Source organism: Halichoerus grypus, chromosome 5, assembly GCF_964656455.1.
Source record: "Halichoerus grypus chromosome 5, mHalGry1.hap1.1, whole genome shotgun sequence".
In the NCBI taxonomy this organism is placed as follows: Eukaryota; Metazoa; Chordata; class Mammalia; order Carnivora; family Phocidae; genus Halichoerus; species Halichoerus grypus.
This window is the reverse complement of record NC_135716.1, coordinates 98616149-98640624: the sequence shown is the minus strand read 5'-3', so window position 1 is coordinate 98640624 and position 24476 is coordinate 98616149. Positions and strand designations below refer to the sequence as shown.

The following is a 24476-nucleotide window of genomic DNA, read 5'->3' as shown; positions in this document are numbered from 1 at the left end:
GAAAAAAGAAACTCCAGGGCATCTAAGAGATAGAGGGTCAACAAAAAAGAGCATGAACTTTTGCCAGGATGCCCATAATACTATGCCAAGGGGACAACTATCCATTGATAGATGAATGGATAAACAAAATGTGGTATATACACAATGGATTATTACTTAGCCTTAAAAAAGGAAATGCTACAACATGGATGGATTTTAAGGATATCATGCTAAGTGAAACCAGCCTGTCACAGAAGTACAAACATTGTATGATTCTACTTACATGAGGGACTCAAGAATAGTCAAATTCAGAGAGGCAGAAAATAAATGGTAGTTGCCAGGGGCTGGGGGGTTGAGGGGGGTTACTCTGTAATGGGTACAGAGGAGTTTCAATCAGGGAAGAAGAAAAAGTTCTGAGGATGGACGGTGGTTATGGTTGCACAACAATGTGAATATGTTCAATACCACAGAACTGTACAGTTAAATGGTAAAAATGGTAAGTTTGATGTCACTTATATTTTGCCACCAAAAAAACAACAACAACAAACAAACAAAGAAACACAAACCTCAGCTAGGGGACATCTCCAAGCAGGTTAATTTTGGCCCTGTGCACTTGCACGCTAGAGGGACAATCCAACAATGCACAGTGTCCTCTCTCTCAAAGAGTGGCACTGAGGTTTCACGGCCTTCTTCCAGATTTATTAGTTTGCAATGATGGCAGCCCCAGTCCGCTCAGGCCCTAACTAGGGAATCTTTCTTTCCACACCTGCATGTTCAAATCTTCTGATCTTCCAGCTCCTCCCTGAGCCCCATGTTCCTGGCACTCAGGTGCTGCATGTGCACTCTGCCTAGTAGATTCAGCATTTCCACAATCTTTCAGAAGCAGGAATTTTTAGTCTTGGGCCACACCATGTGTTGCAACCGCCTTTTCTGTGTACTTGCTGCGAGCTGTGAGGACGGCCTTCTAAAGGAAGACTATCCTTTCATCCTCACATTTGTTCTTTCTGAACAAGCAGATTCCAGATCTGTTCCTGAAGCCCATGTCCCTGGTGGCCTGGGAGGACCTACACCTCTGCATGGACAACTCCAGACACATAATTCCTGTACGTTTTTAGGACCAGGTCCTCAGTACCTTTCTTTTGCCAGAAGTTGGGCTTAACCCTTCACATTTAATTTGTCTCTGCCAATCCAAATTTCTTGAGAAAGACTGAGGCTCCCCTTCCTTCTCTTTCACCTCAGAGTAATCATAGTTGGGTGGAAATGAACAGCTAGCTTCCCGAGTTAGATAATCCCAGCCAGGATGTTATTCCCACCAGGCATCACCTAACCTGGAATGCACCCCATCTTTCCCAGGCCTCCCCTTGCAAGTCTACCTCCATGATGAACCTGGGCCCGAGCTTTCAGGGCACAGGTGATACCTGCTTGGCCAGTGACAGCAATTCATCACCTTGAAACTCCATAAACTCTTCAGTATTTTACGTTGATATCTCAGGGCTTTCCCTCTTAAATGCAAATTTTGTTACTGGTTGGTATTGCCACCCCAGGACCATCACCACAAGCCAGTAGGACAGAAAAACACTTCATACATAGAAGAAGGTGCCACATGTAAACACTTGCCAGGCTCTACAGTGAAAAGAAAGTCCCTTGCATTTCAACCTCTACTGGCCAAAATCTTGATGCATACACATGATGCAAGTTTCCAGCAGTTCCTACTTCAAGCTCTAGCTAAATCTTTAGAGGGGCACTTTGCAATCTCCTGGATTTTTTGGTGAAAAAAGTTCAGCTCTTTTGCTGTATTTCTATAAGCTCATTACCCTTTCTAAATAGTACTACTAGAGTGAATCTCCTTTCCTTTTTATATCTGTCCATCCTGGGTTAAGATCTCCTTTTCCTTTCATAGCTCATGTATCTGAACCTTTCTCTTAGCTTAGTCTTTTCAGTCTGCTCCTTTTCTGATAAGGCCAATAATTCTCCAAACCACTCTAGTTCCTCCTTGATTTCCTTTAAAGAAGGAAAAAAAAAAAAAAAAAACCCACCTGATCTCTACTTAGTAATCATCTTAATGTTTGGATTTACAATTATTTCATGGACTCATTTTCCTATCTAAAACCAAGAACACAGTATATACTTCTTAACTAAGGAGGCTCCCATTCCTTTTGATTTTTTCATAATAAAATCTACAACTCTTCTATAGGTGAAGCCACAGTTCTAGGATCCAAAGGCCTGAACTTAGAGAAATCAACAGATCCAGAGCAAACATAATTCATGTTTTGGTATGGAGGAACTTCTGTTTAAGTATTAAAGTAATGCTTCTCTCCCCCTAGGCTGTATAGCTCTGATCCTTCAGCTGCTTGACCTTGAGACCAAGTCTCTCTGCGGAGAGGATGCTTTCTTGGTCTGCTTGTGGTGGGTCAGTTGAGGTTGGTTGTATGACCGGTGGTCTATAAAGATCTTAGATAAAGTACACAATTACATAAGATTCATCCCTCCAGGGCCTTCCTTTGGCCTGGAATAAAATTAACTTAATGTGGTAAAGCCAATTTCTCACTTCCTACCTTGGCCTAATTCACACAATTTCAAGGAGGAACCTCACACAACAGCATTCTCGAAACATTTTCACTTTTGCAATACAAAGTCCTGGCCAGCAGCTTTGGCTAAAACACATAAAAGCAGCAAATGCTAGTCCACCCCAAATGACTAAAAAGATCAACAGCTTCCTCAGCCTCACCCACAGCACCAATCCAAGTGGAACCCAAAGTTTAAGTGCCTCAGCCCACCCACAAAACCCAGCTAGGATCAGCGCACCCTGCACTTGCTAAGGCCTAAATGCCCATCACCAACAACGGTGCCTGGCTAAGCCACTTGCCTGTGGACTGGACCATATAACCTTCCCAGTCCCCAAAAACTCAAAGTAATAAATGCTCCTCTTCCTACTGAGTGAGGAAGATCTTCAGTGCCTAATTAGAGCTTTGACTACAGTAGAGTTCAACAACTGTTTGAATAGATGAGTAGAAAAATGAACTCACCTTCTGAATGAACAAAGCACAGTTTTGAACTTGCAGAGGCTAACGATGTAACACAAAATAAATGCAAACCAAAATGGCTGGAGTTCTCAAGGGCCAGGAAATGTATCAGGCATAATCTAATCTTTTAGGAATGCTCATCTTCGTCATTAAGTCCTGCTGCAATTTGGGTTAAGATGATTCTCTGCTCAGCCTCCTGGACGGTTCAGGTAATGCTATTATAGGTCTTGGATGAAGAGTGTTGGCAAAGATGAAAGACTACTTGATGCTAAACTCTGCTTGCTACAAATATTTGCCCTCTTCTCTTCAGACTTGCCCTCATTAATATGGAAGATTATATAAGAAAAAAATAGGCAAGATCTAAAAAAAAAAAGTAGGCAAGATCTAAATTACAAAACATATTTAGATTTTTAAAAAGTCTTTGGAAAACACTTCAATATTTAAGTTCACAGAATAATTTGAAATCACAAAGGCTTTTAACAAATTATACCTAAAATTCTTCTTTCCTGTATTTATTGCTATTAAGTTATTATATACCTATTGCTAATAAGTTACTATTATATTTATTTATACATTCCCAAAGATTTATCGAGCACTATGTGCTGGTCCCCAAGAATTCAGCAGTGAATAAATGTAAGTGGGCTCTGCCATCATGAGGCTTAGGTGTAGCAGGAACATCAATCCCTAAAACAAATATTTCTAAGGATGATGAGTTGTATAAATGGAGAATTTAAAAACCAAGAAACAGACAAAATGGCAAGCTCCAAGTCTAGAGGAAAAAGATAGGGTGACAAATTCTGGGAATGGAAAAATATCCAACATGACTGCAGGAGAATGAGCAAGAGAAAAGGGAGTTGAAGCTGCAGAGGACAACAAGGTCAGATCTCAAAAGGCCTTCTTTACCCCCAGAGATGAGGAAACATTCTAAGTTATAAAAGGGTTCACATGATGGGGGTGGGCAGGTGTGTGTTAAGACTGAAGATGCAGTTGGGAGAATGCATTGGCATAAAGTAGAATATACACAATTCGGAGGCACTGGGCCAAGTGATGGGGTGGGGGGGAAGCACAGATGGCTTCAAGAAAGACAGTGAAGGCTGAGCAGTAAATACTTTGCACCAACTAAGTACTTGACACATATTGTGAGGTGGCTACTTGTATCCCATGTTACAGATGAAAAAACAAATCTAGTGAATTTGCTCAAAGTCACCCAGTAAACAAGAATCGAACCTAAATGATACCAAAACTTTAGAAATTTGCTCTTACGTCAATTAGAAATACTTTTCTGCAAACCATCAGGCAGCATATTAATAAGAGCTGCAAAATGTTTGTAACTTTTGACCTAGAAGATTCACTTTGGAAAATACAGTTGAAAGTAACAATCCAAAGTTGGGGAATAATATGTACAAGGACATTTATAGTCATGCTACCTATAAAGGAATTGGAAGTAATCCAAGTGACTGACTGAACAGTGAGCATATCAAGTGGACTATATTATTTTCACAGCTGCATACTATTCCATTATCACTTCCTACATGATCCTGAGAAAATTACTGAGTCTTTCCTAAAATTCTTCAGTTATAATAATTATGCTCCCTTGGTGAATCTCTCAAATCTCTAGGGAAACAAGCATTACTAATACTAACCATAATTGTATTTAGTGGAAGGACTGTTATCGCCACTTGCTGATTAAAGTTTACAATGTGCAAAGCTGAGAGGCTGGAACTTGTCATACATTATCTCATCTAATCCTCATGATGAACTACAGTATAGACAGTGTTATTCCCAGGAGGCCACTGAGGGACCAGAGAGAGAAGTGAAAGAGCCTACCCTAGATCATACAGCTTATTAGCACATCCAGAATTTTAACTGTAAAGCCTATGTTCTTGTCAGTATACAATGCCAACCCCTGGTGTTCAAGGAGAAAATGAAGGTTCAGAGAAACTAAGCCAACAGAGGCTCAGAGATCACAAAGCTCAATAGTGATAGAACCAGAATTTGAATGTAAGTCTCCCAAATACTGGTAGATTGTTTTCTCTTTTGTTCTATCGCAGTTGTCAAATATGAAATCACCAACAGGTAGATAAAACTATATAAGTTAAATCACTTTTAAAGTCATAATATTCTTTAGATTCTATTAGCCTAAATAAAACAGTGGCAGAAAAAATACAACAGAAGAGAAAACTTGCCAAAGATCAACAGGATGTTATTCCAAAAGGACTATGGGAAAAGCCCTATATCATGGAAAGATTAGATGAGTTGGGAGAAGGAAAGTGTCCCAGTTATCACTAAGTGCCTACCATGCCCCCCAGGGCTATGCTAGACATTTTGCCTCTCTGAGCTCACTTGCTCTCCACAACACTATGCAGGAAGAATTATCCCTACTTCACAAGCAAGGAAACTAAGATGCTGAGAGACTAAGGGATTTGCCCGCAGGTGCTCATCTAGTGGGATGAGATTTGAACTCAGGCTGGTCTGGTGCTGAAGTCACGTTCTTTCAATATACCATGCCGCCTGCTGTTACAAGAAAACTGGCAGAGTATGAATTGTTTTTGCATCCTGTGATTAAGGTGAGGGACATAAAATCTGGCATTCTCGTTCAACCAATATTATAGTTGGTGGTAGGAATTCATTCAATAGTCATTCATTCATAGGAGCTCTCCGTCTATGCCAGGTACTAAGGTTAAAAACTCATGATTTTTGGAGAAATAACATAGGTTTTGGTGTTACCATAAATATTCATATTCTTGGGAATCTGAAACACTGTTATCTGGCTTAAAACGGCTAAACCTCAGCTATCTTAGGAACCGAGTAATTCTGGGCAGCTAAGTTTCTGGATGGTGGAGGTTTACTCCTTTAAGCAACAGATCTCTCATTTCACAGATGGTTTTATAATTGACCCTTGAACAACACAGGTTTGAACTACATGGGTCCATTTGTATGCAGATTTTTTAATACATATATGTACAGGACTTTATTTTCCTTCTGATTTTCTTAACATTTTTTTCCTCTAGCTTATTACTTTAAGAATACAGTATAATGCATATACAAAATATGTTAATCAACTGTTATTAGTAGGGCTTCTGATTAACAGCAGGCTATTAGCAGTTAAGTTTCTGGGAAGTCACAAGTTATACATAGATTTTCAACTGGACAGGGGGTCAGTAGCCCTAAGCCCTATGTTGTTCAAAAGGCCACTGTAATCATTTTTCAATGCTTTGTCAATTTTTCCAGGACTTTGAGCTCCAAAATCTGACACTTTGTAACCCTATTCCCACAGATTTCCCTATACTACTGTATCCAAGGGATGGATGGATGGAGGGAGGTAGAGAGTAAAGGAGAGAGGGCTGAAGGCAAGAGAGTAAGGCCTTTATAATAAGTACTTCACAGGAGAAATTCTGAACTCAATTATTTTCCAATCTTCCCAAATATTTTGTTGTTTTTGTTTTTAAGGATTAATATGATTTAAACTTCTCTTAAGGATCTGGGTCTTAAGTATTCTGTCATAAGAAAAGTAATGCACTGTTACTCAGGAAACCAAGTAACCTTGGGCAAATCACTGCATAATGAGGGCTCAGATTGCCCATTTTTAAAACCAAGGAGCTGAGCTAAAATTACCTCTAAGGTAATTTTCCAGCTCCAGAATTGTATAACTCTTTGAACAATACAATCAGTTGCTATACTGGTCCATTCAAAGAGGACTATCCTTCCCTAGAGCCCAGTGGAGTATGTTGGATCAGTTTGGCAGCATTTCTCCACAGTCCAAGATTAATATGGTTTTTGAGCTTTTGAGTCCATGGTTTATAGGGTTTGTTTGTTTTTTAACTACTGTCAATTTAACTTTCAGCTGTCCCTCTTTCTCATTTTAACTTGCAACCTGTAATCTCCCTGGATTTAAAAAACAGGCTTAAGGAACACTCAATAAATGAGTACCTACTAAGTGCCAAATACGGAATGTGCATTACTGCAGTTAATTTCATCCCTACAACGTTGCCAATAGATATTTTATAAATGTGGAAAACCAAGATCAGAGTGCCCAAGGTGCCCAAGATTATAAGTGGCATAGCTAGGATCCAAAGCCAGGTTGATGTATTCAAGGCCCAGGTGCTTTCAACTACACAATATTGCCTCATGAGTTTATGAGAATAGTGTGTAAATGAAATGTCCTTAGGTTTTAAGTCAGAATCTAGGAACTCTCTAATGGTTAGTGTAAATGAAGTTTAGCTTATTGCATTTACACAGAATATAAGAAATCTATTTTACCTCTTCTTTAGAGAGACGAGGGTATTATTTTACTATTATTAAATGCATTTCTTCATTTAGCTTATTTTACATAAAACACAGCAAGATAACTGCCAAATGGTCAAGCTTGCCAAATAGCTTAGGGCTAGCTAGGTAGGTGAAATTAATTTATATGCATCACTGAAACTGGTGAACCACTTATTAAACATGGAAGGGAAAAAATTAGATCCTTTACCAAATTTCTCATTACTCCTCGCTAAGGTCACTAAATGGAACTATATATCAAGATTGAGAATTCAATAAGGATTTAACTATCAAAGCCATCACATAAATACTCACAAGAGTCCAGCTTTTATCATTTTATTTATTTACAGGAATGAAACTGATGTTAACAACAATTATGACACATTCTCTCCTTAAATGGGGTCTCTGGAAGCACCCAGATCTTTCATGTTAGTGCTCATTCTGAACTCCAGAGATTTCCTGCTTCCTCCTCCCTGAGGATAAACTGCTGTATTCTACTGAACCTTGTGGGAAAACACAAGGTTCTATTTTCAAGTACGCCATCATCATAAATAATCTCAACTCAAGCATTTCTTGTGTGGCTGACTGTGGCCTAAGCTGACTAACTTCCTTTAGCCAACAAATGCTTTTTCATATTTGAAGGTCAAATGCCGGGGAATTTAATAATTTTCTGCCAAATCTACATTTTGGAGTATCACTATGAGAATTATCCTTTCTCTGCCAGGCAGAGCATACATAATTAAGGAAAAGTTGTCTTAACTGAATGACAACATTACCCACCCCCACCCCCCCCCCCGCAAAAAAAAAAAAGCTTGCAAAAAACAGATGCTGTAAGCTGGCTGCAAAAGGAGACAGGCAACCTGAAAAAGGTGACTTGAGTTTCTGGTTCATCGGTGGATGTTCACTCAAGCACACCACTGGCCTCTGGAGACCACAAAACCAAAAAGAGCACCTCTAGTGTACAGTGTCCAATTTCCCCAGAATCAAAGTTTTCATAACCCCTGGTCCTCTCTGGGCCTCTAATTAAATATGCTCTTCCAAAAAAAAAAAAAAAAAAATATTCTCTTCAAGACCCAAAACTCTCCCCCAAGAAGGCAGCAAAAATGTGTGCATAAATGTAACTTGGAAAGTTTGGGACAGCTGCTACTCCTAGTAACAGTAACAGTGGTCACCAGTTGGGGGGTGGTTGGGACAGATGGAGGACAAGACTCAGGAGGACCGGGTGGTAACAATAAAAACCAAGTGAACCTGCAGGGACTGAGGGAAAGTTGGGGACTCAGTGTCTGAGATTTAGAGAGCTAGAGTCTGACTAGGGGAATAAGAAGCCAAGAGGGTGACAAGAGGCACGGCCGAGAGGTCATGAGCACCGGGGCCAGCTGCAGTGAAGCTGGGCAGTACACACAGGCTGGTGAGCGAGCTTCTCCAACAGCCCTCTCAGCTTGGAAGCAAGAGCAGGAAAGCCTGTGAGGAGGGCACGGCAGGGCCGGGGTGACCGGCCCAGCTGATGTCACAGAAGGTGAAGGGAACTGGTGATGAATGTGGAAAGTCTGACCACACATTCGAGCAGGACTCAGGAGTATGCAGCCAAGAAAGAATGGACCAAGGAAGAGGTATCAGTCGACAAAGAGCACAGGGAGGATAATGAACGGTTAGGTAGGTGTGAGGGAGTGAGTTGGCAAGTCAGGAGGTTAGAGGCAGAAAGAGAGCAGGCTTTGGACACTTCTGTAGATGCCCATTATGTAGTCTGAATCTCTCTATACAGTCTCTGCTCCCTTAGCATTTAACATATTCAAGAGAAAGGGCCATCATCTGATATTGCAGGCTCTGCACCAAAGTCCTAGAACTTAACATCTTCACACCAAATGCAAATGGTGCGGCCATATTCCAGTCTTAATGTTATGGAGGATATTTCATCACTGCTCAGAATAACTGTCCTGCTGGGGACATCACTGAGGTCTGAGTGTCTTTGCACATTCTTCATCTCACACACACTCTCCCCGCCCAGTTTCTTTCTCAAGCCTTCTTCCTCTCCTGTAACCACTCATGTCTCTTTCTGGTCTCATCTCGCTCACCCAGCTGCGTGCACTTTTGCACCTGCCTTGTAGCATCCAATGACTTACTTCCTTTCTGTATTCTTGCAAAAAGCTGACTGAGGTCAAATCTGCTTTCTCCCGGCCCCACAAAAGCAGAAAGTTCCTATAATTCATCTTGAGGACTCCAGTACCCTGCATATAAAAGATTCTAGACAAATGTCTATGGGAAGGACAGAAATACCTTGAGCCAGGCACACACATTCACACATCATACCCTGCACATGAGCAAAATTATAAGTGCACCCAAAAATGCATTACCCCCTACCAAACATTTGCCATGCTCATTCACTGTAATTATGGTCTCCCTTCCCCCCCTACCTTGGTTTTATAAAGGCATGCCTGAAGTAAAATCCATGCTGTGTAGACTAAAAGCCACACTGGACCAGGGACCGAGTTTTATTTACCTTTAGAATCCTCAGTATCCACTACAAAACCTAATATTTAGTAGACAAATTGATGGCTTAATCAATGAACTCATATGCACAAATTCCCGTAAAAACAGAACCAAACAGAAAGAAGAGCTAGGAAATTACCAAAACGCAAATAATCCATGAACTAGATCATCAGACTCTCAAGAAGGTGAAAACTGGTTTCATGAGTTTAGACATTTTTAGCTGAAATACAGTAAACTTCAGTGCAAGGTAATACAATGTCACTTTGCACTTGCAGGGCAGGCCTGGTTTCCCGAACATGTTCCCAGGCAGTTCCTCACGCAAGTCACCATCTAAGCACTCAGCTTGGTAGCAGGAATGATAAACTTCACAGCATTTGGAATTAGGACAATTGGACTCAAGTCCTGTCTTCACCACTTCCTGTCTGTGTGACCTTGAGCAAAGTCCTTCAGCCAGTGCACACCTCCATTTCCTTCTCTGTGGAGCAGTGATAAGATCTTGTTCTTCCTGGCTCTGAGACTCATGAGGATCAAGGATGTGGGAGAGGAGGAAGGAAATAAAATCTTGCTGAGTACCTACTATGCCCCAAGTGTTTTACAAAAATTATTTAATTCTCACCACAATCCTGCAAAGTAGGTTTTACGATCTCTTGCCTATGAGGAAATGGAGACTCAACAAGTAAAATAATTTTCCCAAAGTCATCAAGTTCTGTGCCAGAGCTGGGACTCAAACATCTCTGTCTTGTCCCAAAGCTCTCTTCATGAAACCATAATGCCTTCTTAATGAGCTCTAAATATGCATTAAAAATTTTAGCTGCTATTCAGCATATTACTGCTATGTCAGTGTTTGCTCTTATTGCTGTAAGTGTGGAAGACAGAGACAAAGAGAAGCAGCTATTTGGTAACGTCACATGTCAGAGACAGAGCTGCACCTCTCAGGTCCCCGGACTCCTGGCCTGAAGCCTTTTCATTAAACCATATTGCCCCATGCTCCCAGGAAAAGGCTGCTGACATTAGTGGGCACAGAGGCAAGATGCTTGTTTATTCAAGCCAGCTGTTACTGATCTATTTTAAGACAAGTACTTTGAAAATCATGGAAGGTGAGTATCAAGTGTTTCATTGACTATTCCATATTAATTGACCCTTTAGAGAACTCCCATGTGAGCAGCATATCCTGCTGGCTTCCTGTTAAGCAAGCAATTCAAAGGCTGACTACAATTCTTGCAACACGTATTTTGAAAGCACATTCAGATAGCAGCACAAAATCCTAAAATCATTTTCTATGAAAATCAAAAGTATCTACTTCTTTGCTGTTCATGGTTCTGTCCACTAAATGCTTAAAGACCGGGGAAAGGCAAAATGCAAACTTGTGACTGCCCTTCACACAATGCAGGATCTATGTTAATGGGGCGGGGGGTATAATATTCTAAGTAACATTCTAAATAATAGGTGTCCATGCATTTACAAGAAGAATTGCTATAATACAGAAAGGGAAAAAAAAAAAAAAAAAACCAACCATTTGAAAGCCTATTTACAACAATGATGTTCCTGCTACCCAGAGAAATGTAGGCACTCCTGACCCCACTAGGGAATAGAGCATAAAAACCATGCACTCAGGACCAGGTGTTACCAGGCACAGTATTAAAAGGCCAAAAAGGACCAGCTACTCTTATTCTCCTGCTCTCTCATTAACTTTCCTCAGTTTTTCTACCTGATTTTATTTCCTTTCCCCATCATAAACCTGTCAGAGGTCTATCTCCCTTTTTACACTGCATAAGATAAATGTGTATAAAATAATCCAGGTGATACATTCAATACCCTGAAACCAAAATTATTACTCAGTAACTAGTATGGAGGATTAGTGATAACCACAAAACCAATCTGAGAACATTCCTCTAAAGCAAAGGCTATAAGAGAAATACAATGGGGGAAAAAAAATTCACAATTCACATTCAGATGTGCCAAAAGCCTTGCTGAAGAAACTCCGTTTGCTTTAAACATTCTAATTCTAATCTTGGCTCCACCCTGAACTATTCGTTAATACAAATCCTAGACTCTTCTTAGCCTTGGAGAGTAGCTATCACATGAGGATAACTAACAGTGACTGTTTCATGGTAGTGTGACAAGGAAAATTCATGGAAAGTGTTAACCCTCCACCCTGTAGGTTTCTGCAGAAGTAGTAGTAATCATCATAGTAAAAATCATTAACACTTGAGTATTTGTTACGTGCCAATCACAGAGCTAATTCATTCCTTCAGTCCTCACAGCCACCCTAAGGGGTAGGTCCTTTTATTATGCCTATTTTAGATAAAAGGAAGAACAACAAATGGTTCTAGACACTTTCTGATAGTCACTCAGGTGGTTAAGTGGTAAAGTAATATTATCTATTATTCATAATGCCACCCAATCAACAGATGTTTTTGATTTTTAATGACAGTGCCAAGTACATCTTATTAAAATCTAGAGAGGTTTGAAAAGGTAGTAAACAAAGTCATCATTTCCCATCCATCCATGAATTTAGTTTCTGCCTATTTATGTGTATTATGTATGAGTCTTGGTGTCAATTTCTAGAGATGTATATAAATAAACAAGCCTATGGCAGCCTCAAGCAGGTCACAGCCTGGAAGGGACACAAAGTATTGTGAAAACGGTGCAAAGAATGTCGTGCTCTGCCTATGTACACTACACGGTGTGGCACAAGGCAGTAAGTGATCAGCCAGGGTGACTTTTTTTAATTAACATATGATGTATTATTTGTTTCAGGGGTACAGGTCTGTGATTCAACATTCTTACACAATTCACAATGCTCACCATAGCACATACCCTCCCCAATGTCCATCACCCAGCCACCCCAACCCTCCCATCCCCCACCACTCCAGCAACGCTCAGTTTGTTTCCTGAGGTTAAGAGTCTCTTAGGGTTTGTCTCCTTCTCTGGTTTCATCTTATTTCATTTTTTCCTCTCTTCCCCTATGATTCTTGGCCTTGTTTCTTAAATTCTACATATCAGTGAGATCATATGATAATTGTCTTTCCCTGATTGACTTATTTCGCTTAGCGTAATACCCTCTAGTTCCATCCACATCGTTGCAAATGACAAGATTTCATTTGTTTGATGGCTGTGTAATATTCCATACACACACACACACATATATATACATACACATACCACATCTTCCTTATCCATTCATCTGTCAATGGACATCTAGGCTCTTTCCATAGTTTCAGCCAGGGTGACTCTTGAACGGACTCTTCAATCACACAGATAAAGGCATTTCAAGCACAGAAGTGGGCACATGCAATAACATGGACATTTAACAGCACAGTTCATTTGAGAAGCCACAAAAAGTTCAGGAGCACAGAGTGAAAGAAAGCTTTGAGAGGTGGAGCAGACACCTCTAGCCAACTAGACAACAGGTCCTTGTACGCTTATGAAGGAATCTGGATTTTATCCCACTGTCCATAAGGAACCCCTGAACAGTTATAAGGAGGTTGACTGGCCACTTGCTCCAGCAGTTCAGGTAACCCTTAGGAATCCTCACTCTCCATCACACCCAATGTTCAAGCAAGCCTTTGTGGCTCTACCTTGAAAATATATCCTGAATCAAATGAGGGAACTAACAGCATTTGTGCATTCAAATGGTAAGTTCCAGAAGAAAACAGATGATGCAGGAAAGCATGGGGATAGAGCGACAAAGGGACTGGCCTTCACTAGGAGCACTGATAATCCACCCATAGAACAGGAGAGAAAGCATCGTCTATGGGCACAGATGCAAGAAGGTGAGAATTTGAGGAAGCTCTCCTGATTGTGTTTTCTCAGCAGAATAGGAAGCAAGGTCAACTAGATGAAAGAACAGAGACAAAGGTGAATGAGATTTAACAAGAAAAGGTACCAGGGAGGTGGGAGGATGGGCAAAATGGGTGAAGGGCAGTGGGAGATACGGGCTGGCACTTATGGAATACGTCACAGGGATGAGATGAAAGGTACAGCATAGGGAATATAATCAATGGCACTGTAATAATGTTGTATAGTGACAGATCGTAGCTACACTTGTGGTGAGCATAGCATAACGTATAGACTTGTCCAATTACTGTTATACACCTGAAACTAATGCAACATTGTGTGTCAACTACAATTTAAAAAAAGAAAAGATACAAGTAGTCATCTGGGAGAGTCAGAAAGTAAATGGGCAGTTCTCAAACCTTTTGGTCTCAGGATCTTGTTACACTCTTAAAATAATTGAGAAAAAAATAATTATTGAGAACCCCCAGCAGCTTATGTTCATGGGGGTTAGATCTATCAACATTTAACATACTAGTGGTCTCAACTGAGAAATCTTTAAAATATCTACAAGCACATAATCCATGGTCCATCACAGCAATGACATCAGGATCATGCAGCCTTTAGAAAACTCCACTACACACTTGTGAGAAAATTAAAGAAAAGGCAAATAATGTCTTAATTATTATAAAAAAAGATTTTTGGCCTTATGGAACTTCTAAAGGTATCTATCTCTGGACCTCTGCCAGGAGTCCCCAGACCACACTTTGAGAACATCTGGTCTAGAGAAATGGAATCAGATGGCTGGGTAGCCTAGAGTGCCCACTGAGGTTAGGGATCATGAATTTAAAGTAAGAATAGTCTGAGTGTCCTAGGTTTTCCTCCATCAGACCCAGCAGCCAAGTTGCAGGCAGGAGTAAGTGGAGAGTTCAATTTAACCAGCGTTGCACTTTATTCAAATGAGTTTCACAAATCAAGAGGAGCTGAATTATCATGACTGCAGTATTTAAGCTAAGGAGGAAGGAAATGAAGACATAAAGGCAGTGAAGAGGTGGTAGGACCAAGAGTTCAAAAGATTGTTGGAGTTCAGGTATTAGAATGAGCCAGAAAGAAAAGAATAATAAGCGAATAGGATGCTTGACACTGAGAATATGGAGGGTAACTACTAATAGCTTCAAACTCCACAGCTAAAACTGAAGGTGCTCCCTTTCCCTCTGAAATCTGCACCTCCTCTGTATTGCCTCCCCTTCCAAGTGCCCCCATCACCCAAGCCTGAAACACAGGCTCATTCTAGATACTCCTGGCTCTCACTGCATTGAAGAGGCCCCAAAGCCTTGTCCGTTCCAACTCTCCATCACATCCATCTTTTTGTCCTTCTCTATCCTTCCTGTCCCACCCCTTTCTCTGGCATGGCATTCACTGGCTGCCTCCTCCCCGACTGAACTTCAGCAGCAGGTTTGCTCACGCCCAGCTCTGCCCCATCAAGCTCATCCTTCCCTCTGCTTTTGGGGGGGGTGGGTAGTGGCTTTGCACAATGAAGTCTGATCATGTGATTTTCACCACCCCATCCGTGAAATGATGGCACCAATAGAGGCGGAGGTGCCAAACAGGCAGGTATAGGCTATTGGTACGAATTTGGGATCCATCGAGGTATGAAAAGCAGGTAACGTTACAGTGACATGAGAAGACACAGGAAAGAGAATACGAACAAAGACAATGAAGGAGGCAATTCAAATTTCTATGGAATGTTTAAAGAGAAACCAGCAAAGGAAACAGGAAGGGATAGTAAAAGCAATGAGAGAATGAGGAATGTGTAGTGTAGTAGGAATCAAGGGAGAATTTCAGAAGGAACAGAAAAGGCCATGTCAAATGCCATAGAGAGTTTAAGAAAAATAATTCTGAAAAGGGTCTATTGTATTTGAAAGTTAGGAAATTGGTATCCATACTGAATCAAACCTGTCTGCATTACAAACATGATATAATTTTCCCCCATCAACAAAACAAAACACACACACACACACACACTTTCCCATTTCCCTCACCCTGGCAGCCATGGGACTGCACCTCACCAATAATGTCTCAGCACTTTACCCTTTATCCCAGGCTCTGGTTCCTGGAGAGTCCAGGTTAAGCCATCAAGTATGCCTACAGAACAAGTGCTTAAGATGCCTTAATAGGACTTAACTCCTTTACATGAAAAGATCTCAACTGGTATGAAGTTTAACATTATGCTGACAGATTATCCAAGAGAATAATCTCACAAATGGCTAAGAGGTTACTGACTTCTGAGAAGACTGAATAGTGACATTATTTTGAACTAAAACTAACTGTGCACACCACTCTTTTTGGACAATGACTGCCTTTTCACCTCCCTGCAGTATAACCCAGTCATTTTCACACACCACCACCTTGTTTGGGGGGCAGGGAGTGCAGACATGTATTGGAACACCCACCTTAAGGCTAAAACTAATATAATCATAGCTTTTAAAACCATGTACAGTTATGTATAATGAAAATAAAGTTCTCCCATTTTTTTCAACCTTTTTTTGACAAAGTAGTAACAGCATCAAAGCCCAATTTCGTGTTAGTAGCTTGGAAGGAAATCCTGGGGATAATAGTGATATACTCTTTTAGAACTGCTGCATCACCAACACTTGCTGCTCAGAGTCAAAAACATGGGAATCAATGACAGAGGAAACGGCATCAGAAGAGGGGCAATCTGAGTGAAAAGTTTTAGGAACACATTAAATTTATTTTGTATTTTCTTATACTTATTTTTTCCACACATACATGTACAAGACTGCCATATGATAAAATTTGTCTAAAACTAAAAGAGCTCTTTCTGGGCGCCTGGGTGGCTCAGTCGTTAAGCGTCTGCCTTCGGCTCAGGTCACGATTCCAGGTCCTGGGATTGAGCCCCGCATCGGGCTCCCTGCTCCGCGGGAGGCCTGCTTCTCCCTCTCCCACTCCCCCTGCTGTGTTGCCTCTCTCACTGTGTCTCTCTCTCTGTCAAATAAATAAATAAAATCTTTAAAAAAAATAAAAAAATAAAATAAAAAAAATAAAATAAAATAAAACTAAAAGAGCTCTTTTAATAAGTATAAAATTAAAATTCTATTGGATAAGAAAACAACCCTCTAGATCTCTGGGAGTATTGTTGCTGTGGTGGTGGTTACTGGAAAAGAAAAGAGAGGGATACTTGTATAGCTCTCGGTATTGATCCTCTCCTCCTACCTGCTCTTCTCCAATGGGGTGTTTGCCCATCACACACCAAATCTGTTTCTGTCAAATCGCCAAAAAATTTCATTTTTGACAGTCCATCCTCCATCCTTGTCTTACTAGATCTATCAGCAGCATCTGACATGTCCGCTCACTCTATCTCTCAGGAACACTTTATTCACTTGGTCTCCTGAAGCCACACTCCGATGATTTCCCTCCTGCCTCATGGCTATTTCCTCTCAGCTCCTTTATAGGTTCTCATCCTTCTACCCTTGGCATGTGGGCAGGCCCAATGGCTCACTCCTTTGACCTTTTCTTTCTACACTACTCCCTACGTGATATCATCCTGTCTCATGATTTTACATACCACCTATACCCTGCGGACTCCAAAATTCACATCTATATCCCCAACTTCACCACTGCCTGCTCAGCATCTCCACCTAGATGTCTACAGGGCGTTTCAAACATAACTGGCTCCAGACCTCCCTGCCCCCTTCAGACATCCGCCGAAAGCTATCCTTGCTCCGGTTTTCCCTCATCTCAATGAGGGCAACTCCATCTTTCCTATTTCTCAGGCCAAAATTTTAGAGTCACTCTTGGCTCCTCTCTTCCCATATACCTAATCTGGCTCCATCAATAAACTCCTGCTGACTCTCCCTTCAAAACATATGCAGAACTGAACTATTTCTCACCATCTGCCCTGCTATCGCTCTGGCCAGAGCTGCCATCATCTCTTGCTGGGGTGACTGTATTAGCCTGTTTCCATTCTTGCTGTTCTACAGTCTACTCTCAGCACACAGCCAGAGTGACCCTGTTGAGAAGGTAAGTCAGGTCAGGGGACTTCCCATTTCACTCAGAGTGGAAAGTCCAAGTCCTTACAAGGACACATTAGTCTTAAAAATCTGGCTGCCATTTTCTCTCTGACCTCATCATGACCACTCTTGCCCACACTCACTCTCCTCCAGCCACAAAGGCTTTGCTATTCCTCCAGGATACCCATCATTTAATTGGCCTCAGGACCTTTGTACTTGGTACTCCCTCTGCCAGCAATACTCTTTCAAACATCCATATTCCTGCATTCCCTTACTCTCTTCAGGTCCCTGCTCAATTGTCACCTCCTCAGAGAAGCCCTTCTTGACTACCTTCTATGAAATCGAATCACATTTTGCTCTAGTCCGTTACTGGGTTGAAATCTCTTCATAGGACATATACATGTAGTCATTTCTTTATTGTCCATCTCCCCCACTAAAATATAAATTCTTTTAGGGCAGGAATTTTGTTGCCTTTGTTTATTGCTCCAAGCCAGTATCTACAACAGTGCCTGGCACACAGAGCCAGATATTTGTTGAAAGAACCCTGAAAGCCTGAATTCACTTTAAGACAATTCAAAGTTTACCTATACCATACACAGTGGTCAGTAAATTCATAAGGTGTATTACTCTCATCCCAGGACATAAAGAAAAATTTTCCATTTCCAAATAGTAAGATTAAGATAATGTCATTGATAGATCTACGGTTGGTTACAGGCTTTCACGGAGACCTTCTTAACCACTAAAAATGACATCAAGGCTACAACCCATGCCCTTCTTAATTACTCTTAATATGACAGCAGGAAAAAAAATGTTTTAAGTAATTTTACTAATAGTGAACACCTATTAAGTGCTGGGCACTGTAGGCATGTTAAATAGGTCACCTAAATGAAATCATTAATAAGTGTCATTTAAGGATTTAGTGACAATCTGTATAACTCATCTGTCTAGCACTCAGTTGTTCAGCAACCTTCTCTCTCTGCAATGTGGTCAAGAACCACTTCACTTCACTTTTGCAAGAAGCCCTCGCTCACAGTACATTACAGAGAAAAAAGCATTGAATTTGGAACCAGAAATCTCAGGACTGGACAGGCTTAAGATTCCAAAAGCAAAATAGCCTAAGGAAAGTCATTCAGCTGTTTATCTCCTCATAAGCTAGTGGCTTATCTGATAGCACAGTGTAATAATTCCTTTAGGGCAAGGATCCTGATGTGTTCATTGCAGTACCCCAGCAGGGAATCGAGTTCTTAGAGAATCATATGTGCTCCATTTTCATTAATGATGCTTATAATGATGCTCCTCAGTGATCAAAAAGACTAAATTACATTGGCTATATTCAACAAAGCACAAACACATTTGAAAAGATTCTCACCCACTGTTAACATTCAAATAAAGGTTAGAAGAATAAAAGAGGAAGATCCTCAGCTGTCCAGAAAAATTGATTATTGAGAACTTATTGAACAACCCCTGAGGGTTCCAGGAAACTGAAGTTTCAGGAAGTGCACACAATACTGCATTCCCTGCTGGAGGGCCAAAGCATCCTGATCCACACTGCCTCCTGAGGCTGTAAGCCAGGTGGAAAATGGTGATCTGTAAACTCAACAACCAACTGCAGCTCCCTACAGAACTTTGCTCAGAACAGCAGCTTCCAGCTTAATGGAAATGTCTGTTAAACCCCTTAACAGGGGGCGCCTGGCTGGCTCAGTCAGTTAAGTGTCTGCCTTCAGCTCAGGTCATGATTCCAGGGTTCTGGGATCAAGTCCCACGTCTTCTGGCTCCCTGCTTAGTGGGAAGTCTGCTTCTCCCTCTCCTTCTCCACCTGCTTGTGCTGTTTCTCTGTCTCTCTCTCAAATAAAATTTCAAAAAAAAAAACAAACCCTTAACAGGATATCCAGAATTGAGACAACTCTGAACAGGTCCACAGATTTGGCACTCATCACCCAGGATTATGGGAAAGTATGAAATAATTTACCTCACTTCTAAAATCATATAGTTCTCACCACTTACAAGCCCGTTCTGTCTGGGGGACTGCTGACCAGCTGACTGAAAGCAGATAGGCTAGGCAAGGGATGCAGAATTTGGGGTGCAGAGGGACCCTGGTGAAACACTGATGTGAAGAAGAGATGAATGTGTGTGCTCTAACTTTAAATACATAATTATTCAATTTTATGAAGTCAGTTCCATTGTAAAAGGCTGCCAAGTAGTTGAGGCTCTATCATTCAGGATTAGTGATAAAATAGGTCTTGGAGGGGACCCCTCCTCCCTTTTAAGTTGAAAGTGATTTTTTAATATTACAAAGAGAAAATAGATGTGCTGACTGGTGTTTAAGATCTTTCTGAGTGGAAACTTTCTGGCAGGACCACGAAACTACTATTCCTCTGAGCCGTGACTTCTGAGTTGACTCTAGGATGCACACAGCCTTCCAGAATTGTTGGGTTTTTGTTTTTGTAACCCCTCGAAGAGGCACCTCTAGGCAAGGCTACAGGAGCCAAGAGGGCACCACACCACCTGAGCAAGCCCTGAATGAAGGAAAGCACAATCTCTAGCGAAACTTCTTGCTTCCTGTCGCTGCTGAGAGAGGTTAGACTCCCTCCTTCTCACATGGCTTAAGAAGAGCTGTAAACACAGCCTAGCTCGGCAGCTGGCCACAAGCTCGAGGGGCTTTCGGGGACAACCGCTGCATGGTGCTCCCTTTTCCTCCCTTTGACCAGTGGCATTCCTGTACAGATAACGGTACCGGAACGCCCTCCACTTCCTAGAGTCATCATTTACGTTACGGTTCCTCTTTCAAGAAAACATGGGGACGAAACGCAAAGCAAAAGAACAGACTAAAAGCAAAATCACCCCATCATCTCCGTTTATCCCTCACCATTGTTATTGTAAAAGAGCTGGATCAGATTCCTTTTGTTGCCCTACACACACACAAACGCACAAAAGTAGGTGAAGGGCACCCTAAGACAGTTCTGTTTTTTGTTTTTTTTCCCGCCTCACAGAAAGCCTTTACGAAACCCTCATACCATCTCCGGACGCAGGACTTCAACATTCTGCTAAAGACCTAAACCATTTCAAGCCAAGGTACGAAAAGCCGAAGCGGTCCCCAAAGCAGAAGGCTGGGAGGAGGCAGGGCAAGCTGAGCGCACCTAGATGTTTGCATTTACACAAAGAAATTAGCCGGATGATTAATGGGAGATGCCGGCTGGAGGCGGAGGCGCCCGCGCCGGCCCCCTTACCTGGGACATCTGCGGCCTCAGGTTGATCTCCTTCAGGTTGATGGAGTGCGCCCGGAGATTGTTGAGTAGCTGGCAGAGCAGGACTCCATCGCGGAGGGTCTGCGCCAGGTCGAACACCTGCGCCGAGTCCCAGGTCACCCGGTGGTTGGCGGGCAGCACCTTGCAGTGGATGAGCCACTGCGCGCACTGCTTCCACGGCTCCATGCCCGACGGCTCCGGGACGCGGCCCGGCCGGGAAAGGCTGCGAGGATGCGGCTGCCGCCGCCGCCGCCGCGGTTCCTCCACGCCCCGCCGACGCCAGCCGCGGCCGGCCCCTGCCCTGCGGGGGTGCGGGGGAGCGGGCGCCGCGCCCGGCGGTTCGGGGGCTCCGCGCGGGGCTCGGGTCCTGTCCCGACCCGGCTCCTCCTCCGCCCGGCCGCCGCTGCAGCGAGTCCCGCGCGCTCTCCGTGCGCCCCGGCCGGCTCGGCGGCGGCGGCGGCGCACAGGCTTCCGACTCGCGAGCCCGGCGCCCGGCGACTGAGCATGCCCAGCGCGCCGGCCGGTCTCGCTGCCGTCTGCGAGTCCCCAGAGGCGCGGTGGGAGAGCGCCGCCGCCCCGGCCTGGGGTCGGTGCCCGGGGCGGGGGAGCCTAGCGCCCCCGCCCACCTCGAGCCCGCAGGTTTGCGGAGGGTCCACCCCCCCACCCCACCGCGGGCGTCTGGGGATTTTCCCTCGGGACGGTCTCCGCTTTGGGGAAAGTGGGGCTGAACGCTGTAATACAGAGGGGCTCCTACTGGGACCCCCCCCACCCCGATGGCGACTGCAATTTCTTAAAGGGTCCGAGGGGAGCGAAAGATTAATTGGAGCACCAGGACTCCCTGAAGAAATGAAAAAAGGGCCCAGAGCATCTTGAGAACGCCGTGCTGAAACTTTTAGAGATCGTCACCCCTCACCCCTTCCCGTTCTAGCCCCTAAATTCTCTTCCTGCAGATAATTCCTGTCTCCAAGTTAGTTGCTGGTAAGAATGTTCTGGCACCTTAAAAGTGTGTGTGGAGACGCCTGCGGAAACCTACCCCTAACCCCCAGCCTATTTCGACGCCAGGTGTTTTTCACTTAGAGACGGTTTCCCTCTCAGCCCGGTAACTGCTCATCGCCGCCGCAGTCCTGACGCTCTTCTGACCGCACCGAAAGCAGCGGGGGAGAAATAGGCCGGCGAGAAGCCCTCGGAGCGCAGGCGGCCACCCGCGCATGCGCCGGTGACCCGGGACCAGGTTGGAGAGCAATTAGCGTCGGTCCTCAGCTGCGCGGGTCGGGCCCAGCTCTGGGACCCTTAGAGAAGTTGGAACATAACCCCAGATCTCAGAGCTGACTGAAGCAGCGCATTAACATTTCCTACAACCTCTGGGGACTCCAGATTGGGCCGCTTTTACTCCCACTGCCCCTCAAAACCAAAAACAATGTTTAAACTATTCATGGCAAGATACTACCACATTGAACTCCTACTGTTCTGTATAAATGTGGTCGTGGCTCGCCCTTTCCAGATGTATCCTTTTAAATTTTGAAAATAAAAAGTGGGGTTTTAGATTTTTTTATTACACTTCCGTAGCTCAAATTTTCTATGACGAACCATATTTTTGAGAAAGAAGGTGGAAAAAAAATTTTTAAGTATATCTGATCTGTTAAGGACAAGGACTGTGCCTTTTTCCATTAGTCTGTGAAAATCGGAGCACACGGTGTACGCTGAGCGTTAAACAATAAATCCAGCCGGAGGATTTCCTTTCCTCACATGCATCCTTCCCCAGCAATTTCCCCTTGTGTTCAATCCAGATTACAAGAATTGCACCATGTTTCCTAAACTTTGGCAAATAAATCATACTAAACTTTACATATTTTTAGAAACAAAATCCAACACATCTGAATCACCAGGTAATACATGATCCTGAAGAGAAATTAAATTGGAAAAGAAATTGCAATTTAAAAAACATAACTAGAAGTATAAATTCCATTTCAGGTAGCATTAGATCATCCTTGGGTTTTGTAGAACATTTCCAAAACCCAGGTAACATACACTATACCAAGAGGCAGAGCTGGGTTTAGGGCTTGAGCTTGGCCAGTTTCTAGCAACATGACCTTGAGAAAATTGCATAACGCAATTAACCTTCAGTTTCCACATATGTAAAATGGGAAAAATAATCCGTCGTAGTGTTGTCGTCAGGATCAAATGATACAATACCTTGCTTTTCAAAATGCCGTCTGTGGACCAGCAGCACCACCCAAGAGCTTGTTAGAAGTGTAGACTCTCAAGCTCTGCCCCCAGACTGAATGAATCAGAGTCTACCTTTTAACAAGATCCGCAGGTGACACGTATTTATGCTAAAGTCTGAGAAGCACTGATACGATGCATAAAACGTGGTGCCTAACAGTAAGAGCTCCATAACATTAACCAATAGCTTTTGGTTCACAAAAAGGCAGCAGTGACCAAACGAATTCTTTTTATTTTTTTTTACAATCCATATATATTGTAATATATATACTATTACTTCAAAACATAATACTTCTCAAATACAGTGAAATAGAGAGCGGAGAGAAGGTCAAGAGGAAAAGCTATGGAAGGCCTAGAAGGGGGCTGGTAGAAGTGCAAGGTTCTTCAAGTAAACAAGGAGCTAAGTGGCAAAATGTGAGTCATGTGGAACTCATTAAAGTGTCAGAAATTGGGCAACAACAAAAATGGGCTTTTTTGAGCTGTCAGAAGTTGTTTTCTTTTAAAATCTTACTACCTAGTGACAATGACCAGCTGGGTGATAAGGATCAAATTCTGTCAGTGGCAACGCCTTGCTAGTGCTCGGCGTGTTCCCATGAAGGCCATTCTTGCACGGGGGACTTGGGATTTAGGACTCAGTGGACCCACTGCCCTGAGACCTATATTAGCTCCTGAGGCACACCCGCACTCTGCCTCTTACCCAATGCCAGGCCCTCTATTGGGCGGTTGACAAACATTAACTGCAAGGTAGAAGATGTTCGCCTTTCTTAACAGATGAAGAAATAATTTCAAAGGCAGTAAGCACCCCCTTCTTCTGGGTTACGAAGCTCTCACAACAGGGTGTGAGTGTGATTGGTCTCCACATCTGTGCTGTTTTCTATGCAAAGCTGCTCCCCATTATAATAATTACTTTCACGAGTTTAATTACTGGTTTAAATCTCTCCCCGCTAGACTGAAACACCTTGAAGGCAAGGATGGTAACTTATTCATCTTCAAATTCCCAGAACCAACCTTGGTGATTGGCACGCCATAAGCATTCAATAAATATTAGTTGAGTAAGTGAGTAATGAATGAACAAATGAGCTATGTTGCCTCTTCCTATTCTCTCTGCCCTCTCTTCCAGGTAGTGAAAAGATCAGGAAGCACTCACGGTGTTACTGTCAGGCCACATGAGGAGAAGGGCTGCTCCTTCCTGTGTGCCTTGTGAGCCTTTCAGGGCCCTCCAGCGTATCAGGCGCCCTCACTCCTCCCTTGCACTGCTCTGTAGTTTGGAGCTTTGCCTCAGCCCTATGTAGGGTAACAATGGGAAACAGTATGGGTGCTATCTGAGCTTCAGGAAGCAGGAAAGACAAGAAAGCAGTAGATGATGGGTATCACACACTAGGTCTCTTTCCATGTTCAAAATTACACCATAATCAGAAAATAAGGATTCAAGAATTCACTAGGTTATG

At 42.9% G+C, this 24476-nt stretch overlaps 1 protein-coding gene and 1 long non-coding RNA gene across 2 annotated transcripts in view; one reads left to right on the top strand and one right to left on the bottom strand.

Annotated features, from left to right (window-relative positions):
* The window catches only part of VAV3 (vav guanine nucleotide exchange factor 3), a 362307-nt gene extending 341038 nt beyond the window's left edge, over window positions 1-21269 (bottom strand). The window contains exon 1 of the mRNA XM_036089450.2: window positions 20788-21269. Within this exon, the coding sequence (XP_035945343.1) occupies window positions 20788-20991 (204 nt within the window). The 5' untranslated portion in view covers window positions 20992-21269. The remainder of the gene's footprint in view (window positions 1-20787) is intronic.
* Window positions 20354-22362, top strand: LOC118533962 (uncharacterized). The gene is made up of 2 exons (XR_013448010.1): window positions 20354-20632; window positions 21756-22362. It is a non-coding gene; the product is annotated as an uncharacterized LOC118533962 (long non-coding RNA).
* Window positions 22363-24476: the final 2114 nt, after the last annotated feature.